Source organism: Cricetulus griseus, chromosome 10 (assembly GCF_003668045.3).
Source record: "Cricetulus griseus strain 17A/GY chromosome 10, alternate assembly CriGri-PICRH-1.0, whole genome shotgun sequence".
In the NCBI taxonomy this organism is placed as follows: Eukaryota; Metazoa; Chordata; class Mammalia; order Rodentia; family Cricetidae; genus Cricetulus; species Cricetulus griseus.
This window is the reverse complement of record NC_048603.1, coordinates 21,873,347-21,888,830: the sequence shown is the minus strand read 5'-3', so window position 1 is coordinate 21,888,830 and position 15,484 is coordinate 21,873,347. Positions and strand designations below refer to the sequence as shown.

Genomic DNA, 15,484 nt, shown 5'->3' with positions numbered 1-15,484 from the left:
TCCTGCTACATCCTCTTCCACAGCCTGCAAAGTCACTTAGCTTTCTTTTAAATCCCTCCTTTCCCTCTCCTCTCCTAGCCACTCCCCACAGAAGCTGCCAGCTGCCCCCAACCTCCACTGGCTCCCTACCTCCAGCCCCCAGTGGATGGCAGGATTTTCAGTAGGGAGTAGCTAGAGGCTCTAAGCCTGCGTTGACGTGGAGGCTGCCGGGGAATTGGAGCTCAGGGGAACTCCCCTTGTGACCCGATGTTTATGCAAGTGTGTGACACTGACTGACGCTGGAGGGAGTGACTGGTCCCTGCCACAGGAACATGCAGTGCTGGTAGAGGAAGCTGTATGGTTTCCTTTTGACCTGAGCATCAGCCCCTGTGCTAAGGCATCTCTCTCTCTCTCTCTCTCTCTCTCTCTCTCTCTCTCTCTCTCTCTCCTCTGTCCCCCTCCCCCTTTCTGTCTTTTCTTCTCCCTCTCCTTCCCCTCCCCCACTTTCTCCAGCCAGCCCAGTCTACTCCTTGATGGGGCTGCTCCTGCCTCCACCCTTTCACTATTGCTCAGACACTAAGGAAAAAAAAAAAAAAGCACTTCTCCTTTTTGTGGTGTCTCAGTTTCCCCCTCTGTGAAATGGGGGTATCTAATGAGGTCAGTGACTCTTGGATCTGGCTCTACCCGAGACTCTTCTGAGTGCTCCTTGCGAACACTGACTCTCCAGGGCCATCTGGAGAGCCCCATGATAACGTCCACAGCTGGTGCGCGCTCCCCGTGTAGAGTCTCAGTGCCGCATACAGAGGACCTCTGAGGCCATCTTTGGAAAGGGATGTTAACTCTGTGTTACTCACCGAGCGTGAGTAACTTAACTTTGGAAAGGAAGTTGAAGGAAGAGGCTCTGGTACCCCAGTATCCCTGTCCGTTCTCAGGAATTGTCCAGGGTCTCGGTGCACAGGAAAGCGATGCAGGACCCTGGTGGTTTCCTTCACACCGCCTCTCCTCTTTGACAGGGCCCACCATCTGTGGACTTCTCAGCTCTCCTGACGTTCTGGCTTGCCACATCAATGACTGGAGGAATGACTCCGATACCCAGGCCAATGCTACATGTGCTGGGGTGACGTATGACCAGGGGACCCGCCAGATGGCCTTGGTTCTGGGAGGCCAAGAGTTCCTGCAGGGTAAGCCTCTGCTTCTCACCTTATTTCTCAGTTCCCCTTCCCACCAGTGGGGACTTTGCTAACTTCTTAGGTGTGCTTCTGCATCCTGAGACCTCATACCCCTCTTCAGCTAAAAAAAACTCCCAGGACTCTCCCTCCTCACACTGACCGCTCATCCTCCAGGCTATGTAGGATCCATTTGTAATCCAGAAGGAAATGGCACCCAGGATATTGCACAGAAAATTGTTGGATGAGTTCGGTGATATCCCAGCAAAAAAACGTTCAGTTGGTTTAGCTCTCAAACCTGCAGGCTAGCCGGGGCCAAGGTCCCTCAGGAATCTAGCAGGCCTGACTGCTGGCTAATCATCCCTGGGCCAACTGGGGCCAGGCCTGCTCATGCCGGCTTCGTCCTCCTGGGGGGTGAGTGTATTCTTTTCCTGCAGGTGGCAGAAGCAGGACAGAATAAGGAAGACAAGCAAGGCCTCTGGGAGTCCAGACACACTCATCTCTGCCTTATTCTGGTGCATGCATAAACAAACCACATGGGGAAACCAGAAGCCAAAAGACGGGAAATTGTGTTCCATTAGCGGGAGGTGTTGCAAAGCCTCGTGTGTAATATCTGAAGATAGGCCAGGGTGGAGGACTACAGTGAGCTGCCTCCAGCGTTCTCCCCGGGAAGTTAAGAACCTCGCTGCTGCGACACCGAATGCCTTACCCTTCTAATCACAGAGTGCAGGGATAGGCCTGTTACAGGCCAGGATGTGCAGTGAGCTGAAAGAGCTGCCGAGGCTGGGATGTTCCCCTCTCCTAGGTTGCTGCAGCATTTCGGACTATTCCCTAAGATGTGTAAACGTTAGAGCTAGCAGTCCAGGCCCTCAACCCACAGGGACAGCTGCTGGGTTGCCGAGGGCTCCCTATGCCAGCCAGACCTCCTTTTTGCCTTGTTGAGTGGCCACCTCTCTTAGCAGGCCCAGGAGAGAGAGAAAAAAGGCTTCCTTTTCTGTCCTAAACTGGCCCTGCCCAAGGGGCCCAGGAATCTGATTTCTGAGACATAGTTCCCATAATGTTTAAACCTGTTGCCTGCTAGGATGGAAGAGAGGATAGCAGTATCACAGCAACAAAAGACTTCACTGGACCATGAGGTCCGACGGCAGCAAGGGAGAGGCCTGCACGCACACCGCACCGTGGTTCAAGGGAGGCACTGCTGTTGTGGTCCTGACCATCTTACAGGGGAGGGGAAGCAGGCACCTGGGGGTTAGGCCACTCCCTAAGGAGGCTTTGCCTGAAATAGGCTCCTGTGCTGCGGTCTTAGCCACCCCAATACTGGCAGGCACTTTGGAGAACTTTGGATGATATTAGATCATTTTTTTAACTCATGCTGATACCGAGGTTATTATTTAGTATGTGTGTGGTTCTTTGAGAATTATGTGTGCCTCGCTATATGAGCCTGGAACCCAGTGTAGAAAACACACAGGCAATCTGGATGGCACACCCAAGCAAAGAAAGCCTGGAAACACACGCCGGAATCTGGCAGAATTCCCGGAAGCCTAGGTAGCCTCTTTTGGGGTAAACAGAATCAAACAGCTTATATGTGGGATGGCTGCCTCACAGATGGTCCCCATTACTCAGAGAGGCGCCCGGGGTGAAAACAGGCATTTCAGGAAAGACATGTGACAAACTGGCACGGTCAGTGAACCGCTTAAGCCAGGACGTGTGCTTGGTGTGTGTGCACCCAAGGAGCCAGGAATGTGCCCTGGCATGGCCCTCCCTGCAAAGGGGAGACAACTTTACTCTTTGTGCATCTGTATGTCTGTGTGTGTGTGTGCATCTCTGTGTGTGCGCGCCTGTGTGTGTCTGTGTGTGTGTGTGTGTGTGTGTGTGTATGCATGTGTGTGTGTCTGTGTATTTGTGTTCTAGGGCTCTCTTACTGAGGAGGTAGCCTTCTGATCTATCAATGTGTGTGACAACCTTTGGTTTGTTATACCAGGGGCATACTTCAGGCATCTTCTCAAACAAAACCAACAAACCCTGTCTCCAATAAGCTCACTGAGGGTCAGCCCCTTCCTTCCCATTTCACAGTTTCACGGAGACTGGTTGAACTGTGGAGTCAGCAGACCCATGAACCAAACCCCACTCACTGTTCAGTGCTCTGCCTGCTGGGGCTGCAGTCTTTCCAGCTGTGAGAGAGAATTATGAAGATGGTCCTGGGGGCTGCTTAGAGGGTTAAAAGAGGCACAGTAGGAGGCAAGGTGCTGCAGGAATTGTTTGCATTCCAAATTCCTTTGGTTGAGCCTGACATTCTCCCCATAGTTCTGTTACCTTCTTCAAGCCCTCAGCCACCCTGAGCCGCAGGGTGACCCTCTGCAAAGTGTGACCACTTTATGTAATTGAATGAAGTGCCAGGATGCTGTACAGGCCACCAAAATGACTCTGCTCTCCAAGTTCCAACTGTCTGGTCGTCTGCCTGTGTGTCCCACGGCAACCCTCACCAGGGTTTGTCTGTTTCTCATCTAACTGCTGATGTCAGAGTTGAGTCCAGCAAAGCCCTGGGCCTGGGTAAGGCAGGTGTAGATCTGTATTGGGAGGCAGGTATGGGTAGCCTCCCAGGGAAGCTGGTATTGGTGGGCTCCCAGTTGCAGGGAACTACAGCTCAAAAGAATCCACGGCCTTCAAACAGGAAGCTCACAAAGTCTGCTTTGCATTACTGCTCTCACGACCCTTTGGATCACCCACCCAGGCAAACTTGACCCAGACAGTACACTTCAGAACCGAGTTCCTTGTACTGTTCACTAATGCCATAACTATGGCTCAACTTTTGAACCCCCACGTTGCTGTGCAAACTCCCCACTGTGCCCCCTAGGGCCACTTCCTACTAACACAAGTGATTTCCTGAAAGCAGAAAATGTTCTCAAGTCACCGGTGGTTACAGCAGCGAATGCCTTGGCATCTCCGATAGCTGGAAATTCCTCTTCTCAGATGTCCCTCAGATGCCAGCTCACAGCAAGTTCTATTTCAAAGATGGCAAAGGAAATATATTTAAAGGCTACTGGCTAAAGGAGCAGAGGGATCAGGAAGGAACAGGCTGGCCAGCTATAAGTTGGTGGTTGTTTTCACATGATATCACCATAGCCCTGTGATGACTATAACAAAATAAACAAACCCCACCGGCACATGGGAGGCAGCAGGCCAGGTGCTGGGTGCACAGGTTGCAAAGGTTCTCATTGTCAAGGCCCAGGAGCTCCCTAGCTAGCTGGGGTGACAGGTGTGAGCATCACTAAGGCACAGGCCTGCAGTAGGACATCTTCTCTGACCGATAGGATCGCCGACCCAGCAATGCTCAAGTGCCACGCCTCTGCTCAGTTGCTAAAGACTGGCTAGTTCTAGCTCAGATCACTTAACCCATCTACAGTGCCCACAACCAGAATAAATACACAAATACACACGCCCACCACCGACCCACAGAGCATCAAGACGTGATTGGATACAACCTGACCCCGCAGCAGGTGTACCCAGGAAGTTTGCCCCTCGCACTATCTATCAGGGATGTGTGCCAGGTGAGAGTGCTGGAGTCTCTGTCTGAGACCAACAGGGGAAACGCTTACTGCTAGGTTGTGAGAAATCTAGCTTTATCCAGTGTGGCATCGGAAAGGAGAACTTGCCAGAAAAGGGAGGGGACTAGCTGGAATGGGGAAAGGAGAGAAATGAGGGGGAAGAGAGGGTGTGAGGCGTTATTGCGGTCAAAGCAGATGACAAACGCCAATGAAAATGCCTTGACAATGATATGTAATATAATGACTACATGCCGGTAAAAAATTTAAAGAATAGTTAATAACATTAACAATAAATTAGAGAAGCTGCCAACTATTGAGTATGTACCAGACGTGAAGGATCTAGAAGGTAACTTCTGTAGAGTTTTGCCGTCACCCAGTTGCCAGCCCCGGTTAGTTTTTTACAGTTATTGATGTATGTGTTTGTGTGTGTGTGTGTGTGTGTGTGTGTGTGTGTGTGTGCGCGTGCATGCGTGCATGTATATATTGCATGAACACACATGCCACCATGTGCGTGTGAGGTCAGAGGACAACTTGACTGGGTTAGCTCTCGCCTTCTACTACCATGTGGGGTGTGGGGATAAAACTTAGGACATCAGCCTTGGTGGCACCGGACCTTACCCCATCCTGCTGACCCAGCTTTATTAAAGAGCTCAGGATCTCAGCAGTGTTTGACGTCAGGAAACACACCCACAATGGGACCTCCTGGAAACCTTGTTTTCTTTAACCCATCCCTTCACTGCCTTGGTCATGCCCCTATGCTGTAGATTAGTGACTCTCCCCACATTAATCTGTCTGGTTCCTTGAGCTGGATTCCTGGAGTCTAACCAGCACTGGCTTTGTACCTGAGTGTTGGAATGGTTCTCGATGAGGCATTGGGGGATCCCGTGGAGAGAACAGAGTTAATCCAGGAAAATCTTAGGGGGCAATGGGTCAGTTGTAAAGGTGGGTGGTCAGTGAGAGCAAGCATTGAAGGGCTCATCAGATGGCAATCTTCTGCAGGTCTGACACTCTTGGAGGGCACTCAAGAAGCCGTTACCAGCTTCCAGCAGGTTTACCTCTGGAAAGGTGAGCTCCGAGGTGGGGAGGCAGGGGCGACAGAATGGTGGCTTCCCAAGTTTGGCCCCAGTTTGTATCCACAAGGTACCCTGCTCCCAGTAGGAGACAAAATGCAGACCTATGTTCTGTGGACTTGCCTCTTATGGAGTAGAAGGGCTCTCCCTCTTCAGCAGAGGAGACTCAGTCTAAAAGAATGCCGAGTGGACAGCCCCCAACTGATGGAGAAGGCAGGGAATGCTCAGTCTGGGGAGGTGGCGTTCATTGCTACCGGCTGTCTTTGTCATCAGAGTTGGCTGCTATAAACCTCAGCAAAAATTTGCTCAGGGAACTTGGCCCCATGTGCCTCTCTTCCTGGGGCTCGGGGTGATGGAATGTAACCTTGGTGATCTCTGCTACAGATTTAGTTGAAATCTTTAAATCCTGCCTTGCCTGCTGACCCTCTAGGGGTGTTGGGATGAGTTCTTTCCCCTCAATGAGTCCTTATTTCTTGAAGGTTGCATGTCAGCCTTCTTCACGCCCTTCAAGGGTGTTGTGAACATTTACGATGAGAATTTTTAAATGGTAAATGTTAATAGTTACAGTGTCACAGACAGTCTAGTTCTAGCCCTGAGAGTGCGCCAGTGTTAGGTGCTCACCTGGTGGCTGGATCTGTCCCTGCCTCATGTTGAGTTTCTGGTTGTAGGATGTGAGGATTGCTATGAAGCTTCATTATTACCTGTGATCTTATTTTCTTCTTCTAGATTCTGACGTGGGGTCTCGGCCTGAGTCTATGGGATGTGGACGGGGCGTGGTACCGAGGTTAGACTCCCCAGCAGAAGCAGGTATTGACTCTGAAGAGTTTTTACAGTTGGGTGCTGCCTATGCAGACAAGATAATGGCATCCAAGGTCTAATCAAGGAATAGGCCTCTTATTATTACTCCATTCTGAAGCCTTGGAACCATGGTTCTCAACCTTCCTAATGCTGCAACCCTTTAATACAATTTCTCATGGTGTGGTGACCCCAACCATAAAATTATTTTGTTGCTACTTCATAACTATAATTTTGCTACTGTTATGAATCATAATGCAAATATCTGATATGGGGGATATCTGATATTCGACCCAGGGCAGGGTCGAGATCCACACGTTGAGAACCACTCACAAATGCAGAGACTCCTGATGTGAGCAGTAAGAGCAGAGTGTAAGGAGGCTTCATTGCCCGTTCCCAATGCTGCAGAAACAGAAACAATCACAAGAACTATAGCAGGAGCAATTGCCTGCTTAAAGAGCAGAATTTAACAGAGCAAGCCCACGACTCCAGCACGTCAGCCTTATAGGGCCTAGAAAAATGTCACCATGTGTGAGAAAATGTCAACACTGTCAAAATGAGGAGCCTGTAAGGAGTGACAGCAGGCAGGGGACGAGTTAATCCAGACGTGGACTGGTTGTGCATGAGGAAGGTGTGAGAACACCTTGCCTCCAGAACCTATCGTTTTACTCTAAGGTGGCATGAAGAACCAGAGAGAATGGGGGAGAGAGAGAGAGAGAGAGAGAGAGAGAGAGAGAGAGAGAGAGAGAGAGAGAGAGAGAGAGAGAGATGGAGGGGAAGCCTGGGGGCAGAAGGAGAGTGTCTTAGCCCCTCAGTGCTGTTATAATAACATTCCAGACTAGGTCATTTAGAATGCCTACTGTGTATCTGGCTGTTTACTCTGAAGGCTGGCAAATCAATCCAGGATTGCAAAGCTCTATGGGTGAGGGCCTTGCACTGGGCAATGACATGATAGAAGGTATCAAAAGTTTCCAGAGAGCAAGAGGGAACCCAGCCTGCTTTTATAGCCCACCCTTGCCGTATGACAGCCTTCCTACTATGCGTTGGATTCAGAGACAAAAGTTCAACGTGACGTAGCTAACAGGAGTGTAGCTGCTGAAAGTTTCAGGCAGAGGAATCTGGTAATGAGGCTCCTTTGGTTGGCTCAACTGTGTCACATGAGGCCACCAGGCACTGACTGAAACCTCATAGGGAGACACTGCCTTGGGAAGAAAGGTGAACCAGGGGCATCCCAAGGTTTCTTCCAAACCAAATTTCTGGGTTTCACAAGTGTATGAATATTTACGATGTCCTAAGACCTGCTGAACCCCTTTTGCCTGACCACATCCCTGGCCACAGATCACCTAACAGTGATTTTGTCTCCACCTCTGATCTGTCCCCAAGTTCTGCTTCTCCCCGATTCACACTTGCTGAAGAGAGAAAGGTAAAGGAGGCTGACCCTTTCCTTCTTTTTCAGATGTGGCAACAGAGCTTTTCCTCCCTCTGGACGCTACCCAGGTCATTGTCAACACAAGCCACTCACTTCCCAGCAAGCAGTACTGGCTCTTCACACATCTGTTTTCACCAGAGCAGGCAAACCTGTGGTGCCTTGCCCGTGAGTATCCTTAGACAGGAGCCCTCTTCCAGACCCTGCTTCAACAACTCCTGAGATGTAGACACGTTCAAATTCATCGGCATAAGTTAGGGGTCACTACGTTCTTAGTATAATGATAGGGCTTTGTTGCAGAATATTCCTTTACACTGTGTGAAGATGTGTCATTGTGATTGGTTAATAAAGAGCCCAATGGCTAATAGCTAGGCAGGAAGTGGTTAGGCGGGACTTCCGGGGAAAGAGAAGACTTGCAGAGGAAGAAGAGGAAAACAGGTAGAGTAGCCAGTCAGACATAGAGGGAGCGAGATATACAGGAGGAGAGGTAAAAGCTGTGAGCCACGTGGCAGCATGTAGATTAATAGAAATGGATTAATTTAAATTGTGAGAGCTAGTTAGGAAAAAGTCTAAGCTATAGGCTGAGCTTTCATAATTAATAATAAGTCTCCATGCCATTTTTTGTGAGCTGGTGGCCCAAGAAAAATCTGCTCACAGGTTTTGATCCCAGCCTTCAAGAAGCTCAGCATCCAGAACCTATCATCCACCCACCCACCCACCCACCCATCCATCTGTCCATCCATCCATCCATCCATCCATCCATCCATCCATCCATCCACTGTTGAATATTCATTACGTTCTAGGACTTACATTTGACTTTGTGGATGAAAACCACAGCAGACTCAGGCATGACTTTTCCTTCAAGTAGTTCACAAGTATCTTTGGCAAGACTGACCTAGGTGGGGAGCAGGGTGCTCATATACAAAGACCTGGATCTGACTGGTCTGCTGACTCTTTGTGCTTCTGATAGACCACAGGTAAAATCACCGAGCTCTCATGCTGTTGTCTCCTGTACATTTCACACTGGCTCTGCCTGTTTCCCCACTTCATAGAATCCACAGTGTTTTTGTTTAGGCTTTGATGGCTATCACGGGTGTGCTATTATTTTGTCAACCTGACACAAGTTAGGGTCACCTACCAAAAGGGAACCTCAATAAAGAAAATGACTCCATCAGATTGGTCACTAGGCAAGTTTATGGGGCGTTTTCTTGATTAATGATAGATAGGGGAGGACCCAGTCCATTGTGGGCGGTGCCATCTCTGGGCACGTGGTCCTGGGTTGTATAAGAAAACAGGCAAACCAAGGCATGGAGAGTAAGCCATTAAGCCACACCCCTCCATGGCCTCTGCATCAGCTCCTGTCTTGACTTCCCTTCATGACAGACAGGAAGCTGAAATAAACCCTTTCCTCCCCAGGTCACTTGTGGTATGGTGTTTTTCCACAGCAATAGAAAGTAACCTAATGCACTCTTCTGAGAAAGACTCCCAAGATGAGCCTGCCTACTGAAGGCCTTGCATAGACGACACACCAGCTGCCTTCTTGCCTTTTAGGGTGTGCCCAGGAGCCCACTTTCTGTCGACTCGCAGACATAACGGAGACTTCACCTTTGTACTTCACCTGCTCCCTCTACCCAGAAGCCCAGGTCTGCGACAGTGTCCTGGAATCTAATGCCAAGAACTGTAGCCAGGTTCTGCCCCGCCAACCAAAGGCCCTCTTCCGGAAGAAAGGTAAGCATGGTTGTCTTCATGAGCTGGGTATCTGATTGGCCACCACTCTGTGGGTTCAGAAACAGTGAGAGTACTTTCTTTTTCTCTTTAAAAGTAATATTCTTGACACACACACACACACACACACACACACACCAACAGTTGAAATAAAAAGAGATCATGAGTTTTTTAAAGAGAGCAAGGAGGGATGCATGGGTGTGATTGGAAGGAGGAAAAGAAAGGGAAAATTATGTAATTATAATCTCAAAAGCAAATATATGTGTATAATGTAAACAACATGTAGTGTGTGTGTGTAAGATTATCCATGGTCTTTCAGAGATATGAAGTCACTGAGAAAGGCCTCAGGCTGACACTTTAGGTCTGTTCTGCGGTCTCTCCTCAGGCAGAGCCACCACTCATGAACTTGCAACCGCATGGTACAGAAATCTCAGAAACAGTGACTCTCACAACACCACAGCTATTCTCTCACTTCAGTGATGTTTATGCCATTTTTATCATCATGATGGTGATGTCATTTTTTTTCACCCAGCATCCCCCACTAATTTCTTCTTCCATATTCTTTGCCAAGGCCCTTCCTTTTATCTAGAGGCCCTTGGTTTCCCTTCAAACGTCAGAAGCTGAAAGGCTGTAGAGCAGCTCTGACTATTTGGTGGGAGCTTCTTGGCTGTGGGTTTATCCTCAGTATAATTGGATCCAGTCACTCTCGGTGGGATCTTTTCATTAGTACTCCTAGACCCTCTGTCAGAGGAACCTCACAGTACTTGGCCTGAGTGCACACACTAGCCAGGTGGGAGAGTCTTGAGTCTCTGGAAAACCTAAATCATGCTCTCAAATTCACTGTAGATTTGTGTATTCAGGGACCCCAAGGGAGAGTCTCTTACAGAAGTAATTCTTCCATCTTTGCCCTTGTGGGAAGGGCAATTAGTTATCCTTCCCCTGGAGGTGCTGGGGTCTAGACACACATGCTCACTTCTTGTTTCTCGAAGGGGAGCAGAACCAGCCCTCCCAGTCTCCGGAACCGAGGTTCATACCTCCACGGGCTTCCTAGATACTGAGATTGTACTGTTCTGTTTCACTCTGATTCCCATTTCCCCATGAACTCAGGCCTTTACAAGAGTCCCTTGCACCTACTGGTGGTTCAAATTTGTAATCCTCGAACTTGAGAGATGGAGGCAAGAAGGTCAGAAGTTCAAAGACAACCTTGGCCTCACATCGAATTCAAGGCTAACTTAGGCTACACAAGAGCCTATGTAAAAAACCAACCCACCAAACAGAATCTTCTGAGTCTTATTCTAGTGAGATTTGGGGACAAATGTCTTAGTTTAATGTGCCGTCTTCCTGGAAGTTCAGTCTGGGTTTTATTCATCGTCCCAATTTTTGCAAAAGTATAATAAATTTTATTTATTTTCCCTCTGTGCAGTTGTGCTGAACGAACGAGTGAACAACTTTTATACTCGCCTGCCATTCCAAAAGCTCACAGGGATTTCCATCAGAGACAAAATCCCTATGTCTGGGAAACCCATTTCCAATGGGTAAGCAGCCAAGTTCTACCTCAACGCTTATTATTAAGACTCCTTGGCTTCTGTGAATAGGTGGTGTCTCGGCCTTCAAGGCAGAAGCACAGCCATGATCCAACCCAAAGCTAAGGGCATGGGAGATGACCAGATCAGAAATCCTTGATGAAAGCAAATGGCATATTAGATACCACATCCAGCTCTGAGCCTGCAGTCAGCTGAGGGACATCAGATGAGCTGAGCCACCTTGTCAGTTAATAAAAGACTTGTTCCTCGGAGCCTTCCGGTGCTGTGTTCAGAGTCTGGAAAGCAAGCAGAATTTTTCACAAACCCTTAGCTTAGAGGAACGCTTCACTTACTGCCTCTACAACCTATGCTGTTATTTCCTCATTGGCTTTTCTGTTGGCCGTCATAAATGAAGACAAATGTCCTCTCCTTACACTCCATGGGACCTCATTCTTCAGAACCCCAAGTGTGCTACCGTCTAACCACATTCCTGGGCCCTCCCCAGACATCCTGAATTTGAGGTCCTGGGATGGGACTCAAGAGTCAGAATTTTAAGGAAAAACTCCAGTGAATCTTTTGCATTACGGTAGTCACTGATCCGTGAACTGCTAATCTGCGAAGTGCTGTTGAATTATGGAATTGCATCATGTTGCTGGCGTTTATGAGATACTTCTGAGAATGGAGCTCAGAAAATGACACTGGCTGGTTTGTCTTGCGATCCAGCTGGACGTCACTTTACTACGGGAGGGACTAGGAGCTAGATGTCACCATACTGGGAGACAGGACAGAAAACAGATAGCTCTTGGTTGTACGTCACCATGCTGAGCCTGGTGGGGTAGAGCTTGAGATCATAGTTCAGGCTGGAGTTTAACCGTGGTCTTTCCAAAAGAAAGGGAAGCATTAGGTAGGCAGGTGACAAGCTGGGCAGGAACCTAGAACAGTCAAAGCCATTGAGATGACTTTCAGTTTCAGGGAAGAGACATAGCCTGCTGGGAGAAGCTGCCCAGCAGACTCAAGTGTCAACACTGGCATAAAACGTGGATTCAGGCAAGAAAGGCAAGAACGAGGCAGGATCCCTATACCAGAAAGGACCAAGTGCTTCAGCAAGCTCTCAGGAGATGGGAGTGATCAGATATGGGATCAAGGCAAGGAATCTTAGAACTGAATGCCAGAGCTAGAGTCCTCTTGCCACCAAGCTGCAGGTGGGGGTCTTGTAGCTACAGTGGGCGGATAAGTTCGGATGGCCCTGGAGAGGGCCTGAAGGAGCAAGTCAATAAATGGAGGGCCTGAAGATAATGTTCCGGGGAGAAGTGTGGGGTTTTGTTTACAGGGATCTAGAACGCTAGTGTTGGCCAGAGCGCCCACACTTTATGTACTTACAAAGAAATTTGATCCCCCAAAGTTTGAGTGATTCCAGTCACTCTACACAGTAGGTCCTGGGTGTCCACCGGAGGCTTCAGGCGTGTCTTCTCCTCTGACTCTAGGTTCTTTGAATGTGAGAGGCTCTGTGACAGGGACCCGTGCTGCACTGGCTTTGGTTTTCTAAATGTCTCCCAGTTGCAAGGTAAGGGTAGCAAAGGAGGCAGCCCCCACCGCCTGGCATGTCACCGCAGTCTAGAAACACACTTACAATCCTATGTGACCCCCCAGCATCTCCTCAAGGCAAGGAGGATGAGTGAACCTCGTGTACAGCAAGGAAATGGGGCTGGGAGAAGCAGGTGGCTCATCAGTCTGGCATTAGCAATGTGGCTGCCCCGGTCCATGGTCTGTCCACCTATATACACGCATGTCTATCTGATCCCAGATCTGTGTCTTTCCTTGTTCCCATACTTTACTTATATGTCTTCAGCTGTGCTTTCAGAGCTCTGTCCTGGCAGCATGGTTGGCTGAACTTTAGATACATCGAACGATTTCTATTGAACTGGACACTCGCCCATCACTTACTGACAGCGTGGTTCTGGGCAGGTCCCGTTATAATCTCTCCAGGCCTCAGCATCCTCATCTGTAAATGAAAACACACATAGGTTTCCTCTCCTCCGGGCCCAGTGAAGTGATACCCATAGAGCCAGCTCACTTCTTATGCATGATCGGCAGGTGTTCCCTTAGGAGCAGCCACCTCCCTTCCGGGACTCATGGGACATAGCTCTTAAGCAGAGGAGCTGGATTGGTAGGGATGGCCAAGTCCCTGCCTGGAACACAGAACAAAAGCCCAAGTATCTGCTGAGCAAAAACTTGCAGAACTCCCCCCCACACACACACACATCGATCGCTCAGTTCACATTCCTCCCTGGCTCGTCTTCCTAAACTCCCGGGTTCTCCTCCAGGAGGAGAGGTGGCCTGCCTGACTCTGAGCAGCATGGGGATTCACACCTGCAGTGAGGAGAATGGAGCAACCTGGCGAATTCTGGACTGTGGCTCTGGGGACACTGAAGTCTCCACCTATCCCTTTGGGTGGTACCAGAAGCCGGGTGAGTACCCTGCACCTGACAGCTGTGTCTTGTGTAGTCCGACTCCCAGTCCTGCATTAGTCTGACATACATTTTAGGATCAGGAAGATTAAGCAGAATTCACTGGGTACCAATGTCAGGAACGGATCCCATTTAAGAAGAAGAGACATGCCTCGGAGACTGCTCATTAACGGAAAGGAAAGGTGACCAGCTAGATCTCGGGAAAGACGGAACCAGACCAGGTTCCACGGGTGTAGTTAGCCAGTGACTATAGCCAACTCGTTTAGTGGGCTACTCCTCGCCGATTGCTTCGGGGCGGGGGTGCTCATCGCATCCCACAGAAGCTCTGCGCTCAGGATCAGGTTGCCCAGAATGTCCCATGAATAACCCCACTGCTGAAGAGACCGCTTGAATGACAGTCTCAGCCAATCCAGAGCTACTGGAAGAAAGGAGTCTAAGGGCCTGGCCCCGGACAGGGGCAGCAAAGTCAACAGTTGTCCACTGTGCCATGACCCCTCTGTTCCCATGCTGTGTCGGGTGTTGTCCTGTGTCAGGATGGTGTAACACATGGCAGTGTCAGGGAAGGGAGCGGGCAGCCTGTGTATGTTTTTATGCACTTGAGTTAAGATTTCAGGACAGGACAGCCTGAGCCCTGTGTGGTTCATGAAGGCCAGTAGTAGTTACAGCGTCCCGGACTCATCTCTGGGTACCTTTTACGAGAACCGTCTGAAGTCAATGAAGGAAAGAGGGAATGCTTTTGTGTGAGCTTGGACATAACTGGACTCACGTGAGATGTTAGCATCTTCCCTCCATCAGGACGGGCTGGTCTTTGCAAGACTCATATCATCACTCCTTAGATTCTGCCAGTAGGACAAGCAGCTGAGGCTCTGGTCCCGTCCACCTAGGTTCTGGGTGTCCACGGGGTGCATGGAAACTAGAAGGGACTCTCCATCTGCTTGTGTCCCAGGAGCAAACTCAGGAAGACGTTTCAGATGACAAGATGGTCTCGGGGGTAACAGAGAGGCTGAGGAGAGGATCACTGTCCCCAACCTGTCCCGTGGGTGGCTCGGTTCCAGTTGTGAGTGAATCTGGACAGTGCTGGCCACTCTTGAGTCTCCCCTAGAAACTGGAGTTAGTGATGCTGGTGTAGCCGAAGGCTTGGAGAGGTGGAAACTTGGATCTCCATATTCCTCCTACCATAACACCTAGCTCGGGCAACGAGGGGAAACTGGCATTCTTCCTGTCCCCACTGTGTGACAGACACATAGTAGGTCTGTATGAGCCATGCCATTTCACCTCATGGGAGCTCAGTGGAGTAGACGCCACTTCCCCCATTTCCACATGGAACAAATGAGGCCACAGTGAAAGATGCTGGCCCAGCCACGTGGCTATTAAGAAGCAGCCAAGTTGAAACCCCTGGTCTGATTACCCGAAGCTTCCTCTGTCCCCTTTTGGATAATTCCTGGCAGGCTTCCTAGTGAGTGGTTCTTAAAATCTCCAGACGCCTTGCCTGGCTGGCTTTCCCCACCCAATCCTAGTAACTTACAAGCTACTAATTCATCAGCTGTAAAAGGCTAGCATGGTATCGGACCAGATCCTCCTGGAGTAGTCTCTAGTCTAGGCCATAGTTCTGTTTCCTTGGCCTTGCTCATATATGTTTCTTCAGCTTCGTGGCAGTCAGTACTGCCAGACTGGAAGGCATTTTCCTGATTGTGGCTACCTCCTGTACCCTGTGTCTTGATTTGAGGTCGCTTTGTTGGATTTTTCTTTCCACAGCTTGAATTGTTTTAGGAAAAAAATGGGAGTCG

The 15,484-nt window shown here is 49.5% G+C and overlaps 1 protein-coding gene across 2 annotated transcripts in view; it reads left to right on the top strand.

The window, feature by feature from the left end:
• Positions 1–15,484, top strand: part of LOC107977585 (thyroglobulin) — a 172,540-nt gene that overhangs the window by 52,364 nt on the left and 104,692 nt on the right. For both annotated transcript variants that reach the window (XM_027431565.2, XM_035449671.1), the window contains exons 27-34: positions 993–1,160; positions 5,690–5,755; positions 6,487–6,567; positions 8,012–8,149; positions 9,533–9,709; positions 11,130–11,241; positions 12,714–12,793; positions 13,554–13,697. In XM_027431565.2, coding sequence (XP_027287366.1) covers positions 993–1,160; positions 5,690–5,755; positions 6,487–6,567; positions 8,012–8,149; positions 9,533–9,709; positions 11,130–11,241; positions 12,714–12,793; positions 13,554–13,697 — 966 coding nt within the window. The remainder of the gene's footprint in view (positions 1–992; positions 1,161–5,689; positions 5,756–6,486; positions 6,568–8,011; positions 8,150–9,532; positions 9,710–11,129; positions 11,242–12,713; positions 12,794–13,553; positions 13,698–15,484) is intronic.